At 43.2% G+C, this 15,130-nt stretch overlaps 2 protein-coding genes across 4 annotated transcripts; one reads left to right on the top strand and one right to left on the bottom strand.

The window, feature by feature from the left end:
• The first annotated feature begins 3,155 nt into the window (after positions 1-3,155).
• LOC115751167 (glycosyltransferase family 92 protein RCOM_0530710) lies at positions 3,156-8,392 on the top strand. The gene is made up of 8 exons (XM_030688923.2): positions 3,156-3,609; positions 4,100-5,622; positions 6,539-6,807; positions 6,908-6,990; positions 7,080-7,216; positions 7,338-7,387; positions 7,512-7,586; positions 7,779-8,392. The coding sequence occupies exons 2-8, from the start codon at positions 4,144-4,146 to the stop codon at positions 8,176-8,178; spliced, it is 2,493 nt and encodes an 830-aa protein (XP_030544783.2). The 5' UTR covers positions 3,156-3,609; positions 4,100-4,143; the 3' UTR covers positions 8,179-8,392.
• Positions 8,393-8,855: 463 nt separating this feature from the next.
• LOC115751145 (probable carboxylesterase 11) lies at positions 8,856-13,353 on the bottom strand. 3 transcript variants are annotated; one of them, XM_030688890.2, is made up of 3 exons: positions 13,002-13,353; positions 11,973-12,969; positions 8,856-9,756 (listed from the first exon to the last, which is right to left on the bottom strand). In XM_030688890.2, the coding sequence occupies exons 2-3, from the start codon at positions 12,926-12,928 to the stop codon at positions 9,219-9,221; spliced, it is 1,494 nt and encodes a 497-aa protein (XP_030544750.1). In that variant the 5' UTR covers positions 12,929-12,969; positions 13,002-13,353; the 3' UTR covers positions 8,856-9,218. The 3 variants fall into 3 exon arrangements, with proteins under 3 accessions (XP_030544750.1, XP_048128812.1, XP_048128811.1); XM_048272855.1 differs by having other exon boundaries at positions 11,973-12,985; positions 13,020-13,353; XM_048272854.1 differs by having other exon boundaries at positions 11,973-12,985; positions 13,026-13,353.
• Between the last annotated feature and the right edge of the window lie 1,777 nt (positions 13,354-15,130).

Raw genomic sequence — 15,130 nt, 5'->3', positions numbered from 1 at the left:
ATTAGAAAATTATGAAATTATTCAGGACTAAATTGGTCTAATTAAAAAAGTTTATAATTGAATTGATACCAATACAATAGGTTTGAAACTTTTTTTTTTTTTTTGTACTTTCTCCCGAGTTAAGGACATCGCCCTTAATGCACGCTTGAATAAAATTAAAAGCGAAAATTCTTGTAAAACGGGGATGGAACAAAACACAACCATCGGTAATAAACACAAAACAAATGTGACGGGGCTGGCCGATCCTTTTCATCAAAGAAACGGGCCAGCTACGGCATGAAATGACGAGGCCCAGGACGTTGCATGAGGCCCAACAGCAATATCAAGAGTCGATAACCGTTCTTTGCCAATCATTTTTTCAACGCCAATAGGCATGCGGCTCTACCGGTAAAGAGATCGAGGGGTGGAGATGCCAGTATCATAAGTGTGAGGTTCAGTTCCCACGCTCTACAGAGAGGTAGAACAAAACTTAGAAAGAGGAAAGTTAGATATAAGACATACAAAAAAGAAAACAAAATCATTTTTCGAATCTCGTAAAAGATTTTGCGAAATAGGTTTATTATGATGTATTGGAATTATTTAATATATGCAGAAGAGTTATCCACACAATGTGAAGAGATTGTACACATATAGGGGCAAAGAGATAAACCATTTCCAGATTTGCAAATTCTATTGTGTGCAAAGGTTGTTTATAAGACAAAAAAAAAATTTGTTTATTAGATAATCAATTGAGAATATCTTGGAGAAGAAAGAATTGCGATCCCTTGAAAAAAAAGGAAAATTGTCCGAAAAATTCTAAACCTATTGCTCTTTGGCAAATTCAATCTTAAAAACATTTTCATTTTACCAATTGAATCTTAAACCTATTCGCATCTTTTCAATTGAGTCCATCCAACTAAAATTAGCCAAAAATCACCGATGTGGATAATTTTTGTAATTTTTTTTACTATTTATTTCTTTTTTCATTTTCACTCTAAGCTCGGCAAGGCCTGGACACTCACGGACTTCTACAAAGAAAAAAGGAAAAGAATAGAAAAAGTATTACAAATAAATTCAAAAAATTATCTCCGTCGCCGTAGGTAGTACCACTTGAAAAGACCAACGTCCACGTCAGCGATTTCCGATTAAAATTGGCAAAAGAAGTGAAAAAATTTATGAGTCAATTGAAAAAACTGAAAAATTCAGGACTGAATTAATCAAAGTACAATAAATTTAGTATTTTTTGGATTTTTTTTTATAAAAAAAATATCTTTATTTTATCCATTGGCAACGTGTGCTTGTCACGGCAAAGTTGGATAGTGGTTTGCGATGAAAGTAACGGGCTTATCAATGATTTGACTGTTTATCAATGGAAAAGCAAACATGGCCAATCACACCATATCGACGTCAATAAAACTATGGGAAATCATGCAAATCTTTAATTTAAAAATAAAATAAAATAAATATTACCGGAATAAAGTTTGCGTGAACATATAAGGTAGCATGTATCCGTCTTAAAGAAGATAAGTAGCTCTCTTAAAAAATTTCTTTTAATCACTAGGTGCATGTAAAGGAAAAGGAAAAAAAAAATTACGTTTTAATTGCGAGAGGGAGGATATTTAAAGATTTGAAATAGTTATTTGGAAGTTGGATTTTTTTTTTTCCGTAAATTCAATAATTTAGAGTAACGTAAAATTTCCGAAAGACGAGGAGCAGCTCTCCCCGACATCTCAGCTAATCACGCGTCAAAATCGGAGTAATTTTTCATCCTTAAACCTATATTGGAAAATCCCAGTAAAGTTCACGTCAAGTATGCAATAGAAAAAAAAAAGAAGAAGATAATAATTGCTCGCTATAGGGTCGAAATCAAAGTAATTTTTCATCCTCGAACCTATATTGAAAAATCCCAATAAAGTTCACATCGAATATGCAACAGAAAAAAGAGACAATAATAGCGCGGTACAAAATAAAATAAAATAAGAATAGTTAACTTAAAAGGATTATCATATCATTGATGTTGTCTCAAGATCTCAAACTTAAATAATATTCTTATTGGCACGCATGACAACACTTTCATAAGTACTTTTAGAGCATAAATACATTTGGTTACACAACTTCGTTTTTCTATTTCTAAAGTTTTTTTTTTTTTTGCTTCAGAAGTAATTTTGGATCTACTTGAAAAAGTAAAAAAAATTAACTTTTGACTAGCAATTGTTTTTTATAGCAAATTTTTTGTTTTTTTGTTTTTGGCCGTCATATATATATATAAAAGCAAGTTTTTACCGTAACATCTCAAGAGAGATGTAGCGAAATCGAAAGCGATCGAACGATGCCCGAACGAAACCAACGAGTCCGATGTCGGCCAAATGCACGCATCATCAAACGCAAGCTGTTGCTATAGAAATTGAATCGACCCCCACTTCACATTTATTATTATCGTAAATTAGAGAAAGAGTTCTTCAGTGGGTCCCACCCCGTGGAGATGTGACATCATCAATGAGATGATCGATTAGTTTCCAAATCAATTTTCCCTCACCTCTGTTTGGACACGTGGGAATGCATTCCATTTTTAACACCGAGACATGGTAGCGCCGAAATAGAATTACCACCTTATGCATATGTATCGATACAGTCATGTGCCAAGAGCCGATAAATTTTTTGGTCACGCATCCGATGAGCCGAAAATACCAAATCATCCTTCTTTCTATAGTTGTTCATAAGAAAAGTATGGCGAATTACATCCTTACTTTGGATCGTACCATGCCAAGTTTAACTCGAGCTTCCGGTCCCTTGAACAAGACACACAAAATATTTCAATACAATAACTGGTTTCGGCAAGTCATGATTTCATCGGAAGAGCACGGCATCACCTCCTTACAAGTTTGTGCACGGGAAACCTCTTCATTCCGATGCTAGTTGCCACAAAGCTCTGCTTAGGTACTAGGGTATGGCAGAATTCGATCTGCTCTACTTAGTAACGCAAAAAATCATAAGCAACGAATGTGTGGATCTTCATGATAGACCGACACGGTCGATAGAGTTAGTTGATTTAGGCATACCAAATGCGCGAAATAACTTCTTGAAAAAGACGATGCTGTCCCCATCGACGGATCTTCAGTGGCGCGGCGCCATTGGTGCATGGTCTCCGTCGCTACAAAAGCACCTCCCCGCCCATGATGATCATCAGTTAACGACCGCATGTAAAACCGACATGAACGGTCGAAACACCAGATCGTTCCTCTCTCCTGCCCTCCCATCTCAATCCGATTCTCTCTCCCTCGAAAGCCAAGATTTTCGTGGAGGTTTCGAGTGGGAAGTTAGAGTAAAAAAGGGAAGAGACGGATAAGGAGGAGGAGGAAGGAGGAAGGAGAAGGAGAAGAAGAAGAAAGGTGAGGTTTTTATGGTGCTTTCATGAATGAGAACGGAGACGGGGTTGGTCTTTTTGGTTCGCTCGTGAGCGGAGGCGGAAGCGGTTTCGATGGCGGCGAGGGAACGTCGGAGAGGGGGGGCGGGGGGGCGGGGGCGACGTCGTCTCGTGGAGCAGGTTCTTCTGGTGCACCATCTTCGCCGTCCTTTCTTGCGTTCTCTTCACTGTCTTCACCTTCTCCACCCTTCGCCTCTCCTTCGGAGGTTACTAATTCTCTCTCTCTCTCTCTCTCTCTCTCTCTCTCTCTCTCCTCTCTCTTTGTTCCATTTCGTCCTTCGTCAATACTCATCATCTCTCTCCAGAATCGAAAATCGTCGTCGATAAGGGTTATAAAAAAAAATGCGACAACTTGCATTACGAACTCTGATTTTGATTTTATTTGGTCTGGGATTTCTTGTGCTTGGATGAACTCCATGAGATGCTCTGTTTTCGCATATGAATTCGTGGGTCAATTCCGGTAATTTTGGTTTCTTCTTCCTTCTGTCTCTTGAATCGATTCTTCGCTTGCCTCCAGAATGTAAGGAGAGAGTTTTCAATCGTCGGCTTAGATGACGAGCTCGAAAACCAAATTTGCTGATTCCGTTTCCCCAAATTTGAGGGCTTTGCGCGATTTTCTGTTACGGATAATCTTTTAATTTGAGAAGATGTTTGGAATCGACTCTCATATTGATTTCGTCGTTGGTATTTGTGCAGAAACTTTTCAACCGGTGGTGGTCCCCTCATGGCGGAATTCGGTGATGAAAGCCGTCTCCGGCGACTCTGAGTCCGCTCCATCAGTTTCGATAAGAGAAACGGTCATATTCCCGGACCAGGCGGTGGTTTTCCTCCAGTACCCTCCGTCGTCTCGCTTACTTACGAAGGAGGACATTCACTGTGTCTATGTCGAGGCCTCCGACTCGGCCAAGCTGCGGCTCAAGCTCCCGCCGGCGGGAGTGGACGGCGAGGATTCCGGTGAGCAGATCGTGCGGTGCCCGCTTTCGGAGAACGGGTCCTTGGTCTCTCTTGCATTTGAGTCCGACGAACACGTCCCGCCGGGGCCGAGCCATAGGTGGGACTCACTGGTGTATGAGGCCATGATCGACCGCGACAACACCACGGTCGTTTTCGTGAAGGGCCTCAATCTCCGGCCTGAGAGGGTCTCCAACGCGTCGAGGTTTGAGTGTGTATATGGCTGGGATTTCAGGAAACCGAGGTTCTTGTTGCGATCCGACGTCGAGTCGATCGCTCAGGAGATCGTGCGGTGTAAAACTCCCCTGAGCGTCCTGAGCAGTCCACAGAGGAACAACGCCTCCGTCAAGGTCTCGATCAGGGTAAAGGGCGGGCCGACATTGCGCTCCATAGCCCGGCCGCGGCATCGGGCTGCGCTCAAGCCGCTCGCCAGGAAGCATCACAGTATGTGCATTTGCACGATGGTGAGGAACCAGGCCCGGTTCATTAGGGAATGGGTCGTTTACCACGCCCGGGTCGGAGTGCAGCGTTGGTTCATCTACGACAACAACAGCGAGGACAACACGGACGACGTAATTGAGTCCCTTGCCGACGTGGGTTACAACATCTCTAGGCACGTCTGGCCGTGGATTAAGACCCAAGAAGGCGGGTTCGCCCACTGCGCGATGCGGGCGCGAGACGCGTGTGAGTGGGTCGGGTTCATCGACGTGGACGAGTTCTTCCACTTGCCAACGGGTCTGTTCCTCAACGACATCCTGAGGAACGCGTCGAGGCCCAGGAACGTGGGCGAGTTGAGGGTCTCGTGCCACAGTTTCGGTCCATCGGGGCTCAAGCATGCGCCGCGACAAGGGGTCACGGTGGGGTACACTTGTAGGATGGCGGCCCCGGAGCGGCACAAGAGCATAGTCAGGCCCGAGGCGCTGAACTCCACGCTCATCAACGTGGTGCACCACTTCCACCTGAGAACCGGGTTCAACTTCGCGAACATGGACCGAGGAGCGATGGTGATCAACCACTACAAATACCAAGTGTGGGAAGTGTTCAAGGAGAAGTTCTACCGGAGGGTGGCCACGTACGTGGCGGACTGGAAGGAGGAGCAGAACGTGGGGTCCAAGGACCGGGCCCCGGGCCTCGGGACCAAAGCCGTGGAGCCCCCGGATTGGTCGAGCCGGTTCTGCGAAGTCGAGGACACAGGCCTCAGGGATCGGGTGCTGCAGGTCTTTGCGGACCCGCGGACGCGGCTTTTGCCGTGGCAGGAGGAGGTGGATGTGCAGGCGGCCGGGTTGAGACGCTGAATTTTTGGTTTTTTTTTTTTTGGGGGGGTTCTATCTTTCTCTCAATTTTGGTGGTGTTTTGCTCCTTGACGCTGTAAAGTACGCTTTAGAGATGGTTTTCGATTAGATTTGTAGATAATGAGCAATAAAATTCAGTGACAGAGGTAATACCATTTTGGTAGGGCGCTCTAGGTTTACCTCAAATATACATATCATTTCTCTTTGAGATAAAGTTTTTTGTGTATTCCATCGTAAACCTATTTGATCATTTCTCGTAGCTTTAGGCTCGACTCACTTTTATGACTCGCCCCTTATTTTCTCTTACTCTTACTCTCGCTCTCACTCGTTCAGCATTCTCACCTCAATTAGGATATGAACTTTTCTAGATTGAATTAAATATGAACCGGGTATGAATCGCTAGATGGATCATAAACGAATCTATGCGGATCGGATCTTTTATGATCAAACCCAAACCCCGATCCGCCCATTTGAAATGTATAATTGTAAGCTATAACTTCAATTATACCGTGCGATTTTTCATATTTCATACAAGAATTTCGTATTTGATTACCCTCGCAATTTTTGATTGGCGGCGGAACCAGTGTCTAGAGGTTGCAATCGGAAAGTACATCAAAGCATTTCAAGGAGCTTGAAATTTCATATTTTCGTAATTTTCCTTAACTGAGATTAAACTATTACTTTTGTTTTGGCGACAAATTTCCCTTATTCTTGCAATTATGGCCGTTAGAGGAAACCATGTTTTAAATATCAGATCCGACCGTTGGAGTCCGGCAAAGAGATCGCTTTGCCACCTAATCATCAAAACACAACAAGATCGCCTCCTCATATCCATATCCATTTCCATTTCGTCCTCGTGCTCGATCTCGAAGCGAATCCTTGTACAAAGTAGAAACCCTCGCCAGGAATGGTGACGGAGGAACCAAAGCAAAGCCCCAAGGACCCGAAGAACTCGCGGGCACATCCGAACCAAGCGCAAAATGGCTCAAAGGAAGAGACTTTGTTCAGCCCGAGGCTCAAGTCGGCGGCCGCAATGGCAGGCTGGGATGAAGAGACGCTCGTGATCGCCAGCCTCATTGTCGACGACACACCAGTTCGTGAATTCAAGCAGAAGAAGCGGTCGGATCTGAATTTCAAGACTCCCCCTTCGAATTCAAGAAGGTATTGAAAGGCGACTTCTTTTCCTTTCTTTGGCTTTTGTTTCTTTTCTTCGAATCGATCCGAACAGACAGATCCTTAGATGATGATCTTTATGCTTCAGGAAACGGAGGGATCAGAGGAAGAGTCCTGCTCCGTTGCCCGTGACCATTCTTAATCTAGATGATGAAGAAGCTAAAGCTTCTGGTATCATATCCCGTCATATTTCTCACATTAAATTTCCATTCTGGTTTTGAATCTCATGAGACATTATTTTCAATCAACTGAGTTGACAGAGAGGAAGGAGGAAAAAACCCAAGTGAAAGAAGCTGCAAAAAACGAAGAGAAAGGCGAAATCCCCGAGTCTGGATCGTGTGACCCAAGTCCGGCAATTCCTTGCTTAGACCGGCTCAGGGAAGAACTTTCATGTGCAGTAAGTAACCTAATTCTTTCGTTCTTATTTGTTCTGTGGAAATCAATTTTTTCTTTGCTTGATTTTACAATTGGAAATTCTGAAATTGTTTGTGTTAACTGAGTGGTTTTTGATTTTGCAGATCTGTCTGGAAGTTTGCTTTGAACCCAGCACCACATCTTGTGGTCACAGGTAAAGCAGCAGCCTTCAACCCCTTGCTTAGAATGCTTGCTGACAGTGCTTGTATCTTCAGCTTAATTATTTCATGTAGTTGATGAACAGCTGCTGAGTGAATGCTTCTTAAATATTACTGTAGTTTTTGCAAGAAATGTCTGCAATCCGCTGCCGACAAATGCGGGAAGCGATGCCCAAAGTGCAGGCAGATAATCAGGTAATAAACCCTATCTCAACCTAGACTCTGAATTTGGCGAGATTTTATCAATATGATGATATAACTGCCAGCCTGTTTTTTCTGTTCATTTTCCAATCCAAGCAGCAATTCAAACCCCAAAGAGTGGCTGATAGTGCTCACCGATTGATTCGGACAGTTTGTCACTATTGCACATTGTTTCTGAATTTGCAGCAATGGAAGATCCTGCCCTGTGAACACAGTCCTGTGGAACACAATACAGCTCCTGTTCCCGAAGGAGATCGAAACAAGGAAGGCCGCCAAATCCAGTGGCACCAAAACTCGTGACCCTGAATCTCAGAAACCAGAAAGAAGAGAGGGTTCCAACAATTCGCGCAGGAGTCTTCGACCAACAGTTGCACCGAGCAGAGACGCATATCCAAGGAGGAGAAGAGGAATGCCAAGCCAGGATGAGGATGCGGCGCTTGCTCTGAGGTTGCAAAGAGAGGAGTTCATGGAGGCTTTCCGGGGAATTAATGAGAGTTCAGGAACTTCACTATCCTCGGCCAGGGCAAACTTAAGAGCCATGGCTTCCAGAGCCATCAACCTTAGGATTAGAAGCCAACCTACCTAGTGCTGACTTTATTCTGGTTCTAAATTTCGTTTGTAGCTGGTATGTTTCTCTTGTTGTCATGGTCATTAATCCTTCACCGACTAACCAAGAAGTTCTGATTCTTTCTCATTCAAGGGAGTGGAAAAAAGTTTTCGGATTCACCAACCCTCCAGCATTACTTCTTTAAACCTCAACTATAACCAGCCAGGACCACCAAGGAAAACCAAGTGCGAGAAGAATGAATGGGTAGTGTGTAGAAGAGGTTTGGCAGGAAAGACTAGTAGGAAATGGGAAAGGTTTTCAAGTTAAAATGACACAATCTGATTAGAAATGTTGCAATGAAGTGCCACTGTCAACCAACTCCATGGAACCAAATCAAAATGATGTTTCATGAGCTCGACGACAGCATGAGTTTGTAACCAAGTGGGACAATAAAAAGTGGCTGAACGTCCTTTTGTCAGGATAAACGCGGCCCAACTACCAGGTAGGTTAACGAGATAACATTACTGTTTGAACAAGAATCTGTACGCCTAACACAAGTGGTGCCAGCAACAAGTAAAATATTCAGCATCTTGAATTAGACAGTGGCCAGACCAAATAAAAACTAAAATTTGACAGTGGACTGAAAACAGAATTCGCCATTCCTGGACAAGTAGAGACGAATCTCATGTTGAAATAATAGCAGATAAGAGAGTTGATGGAAAGAAATTGGAGAGGGTACTTAATTGTACCAACTGAATTCATTGAAGCGTTGTACATCTTAATTCACAGGAAGAGAAAAAAAAAATGCCGAAGACAATGTTCTGATCAGGCATATAAAGCTTATATCAGGAGCAAATGCATCTCACGCCAAATCTATCCTAATCTCTCATTACATATTTCTCACAAATAAACCCGATATGGGTAAAGTATTAAAATTGATGAGCCGTCATCCTGACTGCTGTGTCAAAATTCAGAGGTGGTGGCAGCAAGAAGTTGCTATTTCAGCCATCTCAAGCAAAACTGCCAAGTCCCAATAGTGGAACCTCCAGTTACAAGTCATTCCAGTTGGCATCTCCTGCCTAGTAAGAAAACTCGTGTCCCCTGAATGAGATGTACTTTTTGACCCAGATAGCAATGTCTTCTGCACAAGCCTGAGCCTGGGGGGTCTTGATAAGCATATCAAGTGTCGCAAATTCATGAACCGCATCCTTATAGTCATAAACAGGAGCATCGACGTTCACCTTCCGGAGTTCCTCCGAGTAAGCAATGGCTCTATCTCTCATCCAGTCGTGTTCTGCCACAACTGTTAGTGTTGGAGGCATGAGCTTTAAGGGTGGCCCTCTGCCAGGGATGAGTGGGTTTGCAGCTGGATGGTCCAGGCTGAACTCTTCTTCGGGTAAGAAGAGCTTCCAGGCAAGTAGGCACGTATCTTTGTCGTAGAAATACGAATTTGCTAGCTTTATCTCAGAATGTGTGGGAACACTTCCCATGAAAAATGGATACATGAGAACCTGAGCAACAACCTTAATAGGATCCAATAGTCTGCCTGCCTCTACAGCTTTCCGTGCCACATAGTCCGCAATGTTCGCACCACAACTCACGCCCAGGAGAATACATCTGTTTCAATGACATTGAAAAAGAAAAAAGATTTAGAGTTCTTGATGCACGAACCAAAACATGCTCCAAAGGAGGGTTCACCTCACTTGCAAGGAGGCACAAACTGACAAATATTACAAAAAATGTACACCTCATAAAAATGTCCGAATCATAACTATTGAAAAGCCACCAGCTCTGCTGACCCAAAAAAAAAAATAAAAAAGCCACCAGCTCTGAAATTTAACTACCACTTTAGAACATGCAATGCAACAGCTATTGGTCAGCTGCCTATCCACGGGCAAAAGCCATATCTCATAAAAATAGGACAACATCCACGTAAATCCACCATTTATCGTTGCAAATGCTTTAATTCAACAAGAGAAAACTGAGAAGAAAGATTGGGTCAACATAATTTATTTGGGTGAGGGAATCAAAGACGACAAAAAAAAAATCCGTGTAACCACAAATCAAGCCATGCAAAAGGGAAAAACTTAAGTAGACCTAATCATGTCTTATGCTGCTTAGCTTAGTTTAGACATTACTGTACACAACACAGAGTGGCTGAATTCGTTGTAGAAGGTTTTGTCAAGGTAGCAAAAGCTAAGGTATATGTACTTGATAGGATAAGCAAGAGATTCCATCTTTAATTGCATTGAAGGGTGCACTGCCAATCCATTCCGCGAGTTGGACTTATTGCAGCATTCCACTACAAATATTGTCATTGCGGATAGAATGGGGGAATATACGAATTAAAAATCAGCAAAACTACGACAGGAATCTTCTTCTCTTAAAATACAAAGTGAAGCAGCAAATTAATGTTGACATTATTTGTGTTCCTACAAATGGATGCTTCAGCTTGGTAGTAAGACCAAGTTACCAAGAGTGCAATATTCTATTAGCAATATTCATGTACGCCCCTAGGCCACGCTATGTGAAAATGAGAAGCGCCAAACGGGGAAAAACTACTTCAAACCTCCATATATCTTCAAATGCATTTCATGACTCTATTAACAGACTAAGATAGTTTATCAAGATACAATAAAATAAAATCAAAGAAGTCCTCATCTATATCAAAATTTCTAGGATCATACTGAATGAACCATATGCTAACTGGCATTCTCCAACCGATCCAAATTCTAAGAGATACATCAAGACTATCATCAACCTAGAAAGTAGTGTTGCAGAGAAGGAGAAAGAAAGGTTTTGCTGCAGTGCCCAACCACTGTAACGGAAGTTAAACTCCCATTCAAGTTTGGCCTTAACGCCAGTAAAACAGATCTCGAGATATTAACATCCAAAGATTCACGAAGACAAACAGGAATTCAGATATCTGCCCAAGGATATCAGACTATAGGAGTTTAGCCCATAAATCAGACAAGTGAACTTTTTGTAGCTGCTCCAAGCTTGCAAACTTCAATCGAAAATAAGGGGAAAAAGGTAACTAAACCTCCTAGTAGTGCAAAGGACACTGCTAATCTTGCACATTCAAAGAAGAATGCACCAATATCACCGCTCCAACTGGCAATTGAATTCACCTTTACTGTTCACTAGCTTAAGAATGAGGCTTTGCTTAAGGAGAGGGTCATCGGGGTTCCGGTTGCGGTTGCCACCTCGCCAATCAACAACCATCAAGATGTCTTCGTACATCTATAAATCTATTCAGCTATCTAAAACAGCAGCTCTATGCAAAATGACTTGCAATTGAAATTTACAATATGATGAGGAAAGTTCCTCTAATCGAGCAAATTGGAGCCAGATATAAGGTGATTTTCCGTCCTTGCACAGAGGTAGCAAATAGAAAGTTAATAAGGCCTTTTTCCATAAACACTTCAACTACCAAAAATGGAGTCTTCAAATTTTAGGGTAAAAGAATATGTCCTTCCCCAATCCACACTATTCCACGTTCAAACTCCAGGTAAGAAGCTTGAGTCAGTTTCTTTTAAAGTTAGCCCAGTCCAAAAGTGGGTCATAATCACAATATCAAGTCCACAAAGTTCCTTAAGGGAGCATGGAATATATGCTTTTGGAATAGCGTCCGCATTATGGTACTGGCTTTCTTTCCTCGATATCATCTGCAGCCTACTTCCTCACTGCATCAACGAACTTTTACATTCTCTTTTTCTTTGCATTCTGACCGAGATAGATAAACCGTGTATCATGCTGTCTAGATAATTGATACACAGACTCCAACTCACAGACTGAAAAATCATTCAAAGGAAGAGGATAAAAAACGTGACCTGGAGGGATCTCCATGAGCTGCCAACCAGGGCTCAACCATCTGTGCCCCAAAAGTATCAATAATATGCCTGTGAAGGTCAGATTTCTTAGACTCGGCGGCAACTCCTCGTGAACTACCCATAGATTTACTACATTCAGCCAAATTTGCCTGCTTTGCCAACCAATTCAATACCTTCATCCCATCCTCAAATGCAGCCGGGTACTTATTTTCTGGCGCAAGCCGATACCCGACTGCAACAACGATCACATCACACAACTTCGCAATCCTCCGACAGAAGACATCATTCACCACCGAATCATTCGAACCGCTCACCCAACCTCCACCATGAAACTGCAACAGCACTGGCAATTTCCTCGCATTGCCAATCAAGGGCGAATACCCTCTGTATGGCAAACCACCGCCATCAGACGATCTCAAACTCAAGCTCTCCGCATCGTTACTAAACCCCGTATAATGATTACCGTTCAGCTTGGCATTGTGCGGGTGTGCCGCGGATGATCCGAAGCTATTGCGCCGCCCGAGGCTCAATCGCGAGCTCTCCTCGAAATTGGAGGGCTTCCCAGGATCATCTCTCGCTGCGGCAGTCGGAGTGCCATAACTGTGCCGGCGAGAAGAAGGTTGATTGCTCTGCGAATTGCCATTGAGATCGGGGCTCTTGAACGGGATCCGAGCCCTCGGCCTGGATTGGGACTTGGAGTCGGGCTCGGGCGGGGAGAGGGCGGACTCAGGGAGGAAGATGCGGACGGAGAGGGAGGTGAAGGGGTCGATGTGGATGTCCTTGGTGGCGACGCCGTCAGCGAAGGAGGGGTTCACGGCGGCAACGGACTCCTCGGGGCGGGAGGTAACGCCAAACGCGTCGGAATCGTCAGATTGCGACTGAATCCGGTTCTGCAACCGATGCTTCAGGAGCAGCTTGAAGAAGACGCTGTAGAGCTTCACAGTCACACTCGGCATCTCCCAGCTCCTTCCAATCTCTCTCTCTCTCTCTCTCTCTCTCTCTCTCTCTCTCTCCGTGTCTCTGTGTCTCCCCCCCTTCCCCCCTCAATCTCCCTCGAACCGGAATGAATCCGCAGGGAAAGAGGATGCAGAGACGTGATCGAATCGTGGGTTGCGGAGTTCACGACAGTTTGTATCTTCGCGATCGATCCAAGATCACATTTTGATACGGATTCGAAGCTGCGAAGCGAAGAAGAAGCGCGCCCAGATTAGGGTTCCCGACAACTTGCAGGCTCGATTTGAATCCGAGAATTGCTTCAACGGCATGAGGGTGTGTAACGAGACGGGGAGAGAGATTCAGATGCGAGAGATGGAGAGAGAGATTGGAGATGATGATGATGATGATGCGGAACTTCACATGATGACATGACACGAAGGTGAATGAAACTTGAAGCTGGGCTTTTTTTTTTTTTTACTCGCTTTTTCTCTTTTTCAAATTTACGCTTTTTTCCCTGTTTTTAATTAATTTAATTATTGGGCTAGCGTGGGATTCCAATCTGTGCCAGGTACGCTCTTTTAATCAATTTCATTTACCCCATGTTCATCTTCGACGCGAAAGCATTCGATCAATGAGCCCATCACTTTGAGATACGATATATTTAGATTGAAATTAGTTAACGGAACGTTGAAGTTATATCAATTTCAAAACAGAAAAATGAGGAGATCTGTAATACTTACGATGCGATAATTTTTTCGTACAATGAAAATATGTTTCGATCCCAAAACGTAAAATGACGTCGAGGGCGTCGCGATATTGCTCTTGTAACTCGTACTAAATATAGATGCCCTTGAAATATTTGTTGAGCATGTCTGCTGACCACACAAATATTTTAAAGGGTATGAACTATTCCTCCATTAAGGGTAAGGGGGTATATTTGGTAATAAAATAATCTTCTTCCAACAAGGGCTTTGCTGAGTTGGAATATGTAATAAACTAAAGGGCCGTGCACATAGATCTAGATTTCGGTAATTGGGCAGTTTGGGAAATTAACCGACCATGTGTCCCATCTAGTGTTTGGAGCAAATAAAACTATGTTAAATTCATTCATGTCCCATGATTTCACACGATGCGTGACATGCATCGGATGATGGCCCATCTTATTATGTAATTCAACCACATTTGCATGAGCATAATATGAGCAAGATTTAATTCGTATCTAATTTGATTCGTTTAATAGATCATTGGCTATGTTCCATAGTGCCCCCAATGAAATTGAAATCGCAATAAACGGCGAGACGACACGACACAGCACGCTTGCGAATAGGATCGCGGGGGACCGGTAAATTACTAATTTAAGCTAAATTAACTATGGTGGTGATCTATGGACGAACCAACCTATAGTTCTCATGTCTCGGACATGCCTATGGACAGAAGCAACACGGCAATAGGGGTTAACATAAAAGGTAGTGAGTAGGTTAGATTTGTCAAACTACACGGATTAGGACAAGGACAATACGACCCAGTATTGCGATTACGAGATATGTTGAACGGTTTACTCTTCTACCTACCCCCACAAATTCATAGCTTAGTTTCAAGAAGAGCAAACATTAAGATGAGCATCGAAAAATACAAAAATGCTCGAACGAGCTTATCTTAATCCTTTTTGGGTTAATCCCGGCGGTACGAACATGGATACCATGACGAAATTGTCATATCCCGTGCGGCACGGGTGATCAACAGAGCAAATGTAAAGACATTCCATCCCTAGATTACACAAAAAGAAAAAGGCAGCAACAAGATGAGCAATTATCGCGGCGATGGCATCCCTTGTAGCGCAGAGCTTAATGCGGAGTAAAGTAAGATCGACACCTTTTTCTCGGTATTACTTTAAAGAAGTTGGTTGAATGAGGAGTACCTGAAAGGATTAAATCTGCTTAACGATTCAACACTTACTTTACAGATTCAATTTACAAGGAAAGGAACTCGGTTTCATCATTCGCGAGTCGCGAATCTTATAGAGCGTTAAGCTTTCGCCAAAGCATCAAACAAGCAGAGATATAGGTATGACTCGTGCACAAATGCATATCGCCAGATGAGCAAGTGAAACTCTTTGCCTACGTATCCATACGGCGACACGCCCTTAGAAGGGCTTTAGCCCAAACATGATCGCCAAGAGTGAAATTGATCGGATGTTTCTCACAATGTAGAAGAGTGTAATG

The sequence above is a fragment of the Rhodamnia argentea genome, chromosome 11 (genome assembly GCF_020921035.1).
Source record: "Rhodamnia argentea isolate NSW1041297 chromosome 11, ASM2092103v1, whole genome shotgun sequence".
NCBI lineage: Eukaryota > Viridiplantae > Streptophyta > Magnoliopsida > Myrtales > Myrtaceae > Rhodamnia > Rhodamnia argentea.
The sequence above is the reverse complement of the archived record's forward strand: the minus strand, read 5'-3'. Positions and strand labels throughout refer to the sequence as shown.

Excerpts from the sequence above, each read along its gene's own strand:
- LOC115751167 (XM_030688923.2), top strand. The coding sequence starts at position 4,144 with ATGAAAGCCGTCTCCGGCGACTCTGAGTCCGCTCCATCAGTTTCGATA. Across the intron at positions 6,991-7,079 it reads TGAAGAAGCTAAAGCTTCTG|AGAGGAAGGAGGAAAAAACC; the intron begins GTATCATATCCC and ends CTGAGTTGACAG. Across the intron at positions 7,388-7,511 it reads ACCACATCTTGTGGTCACAG|TTTTTGCAAGAAATGTCTGC; the intron begins GTAAAGCAGCAG and ends ATATTACTGTAG.
- LOC115751145 (XM_030688890.2), bottom strand. The coding sequence starts at position 12,928 with ATGCCGAGTGTGACTGTGAAGCTCTACAGCGTCTTCTTCAAGCTGCTC. Across the intron at positions 9,757-11,972 it reads GCTCATGGAGATCCCTCCAG|ATGTATTCTCCTGGGCGTGA; the intron begins GTCACGTTTTTT and ends TCATTGAAACAG.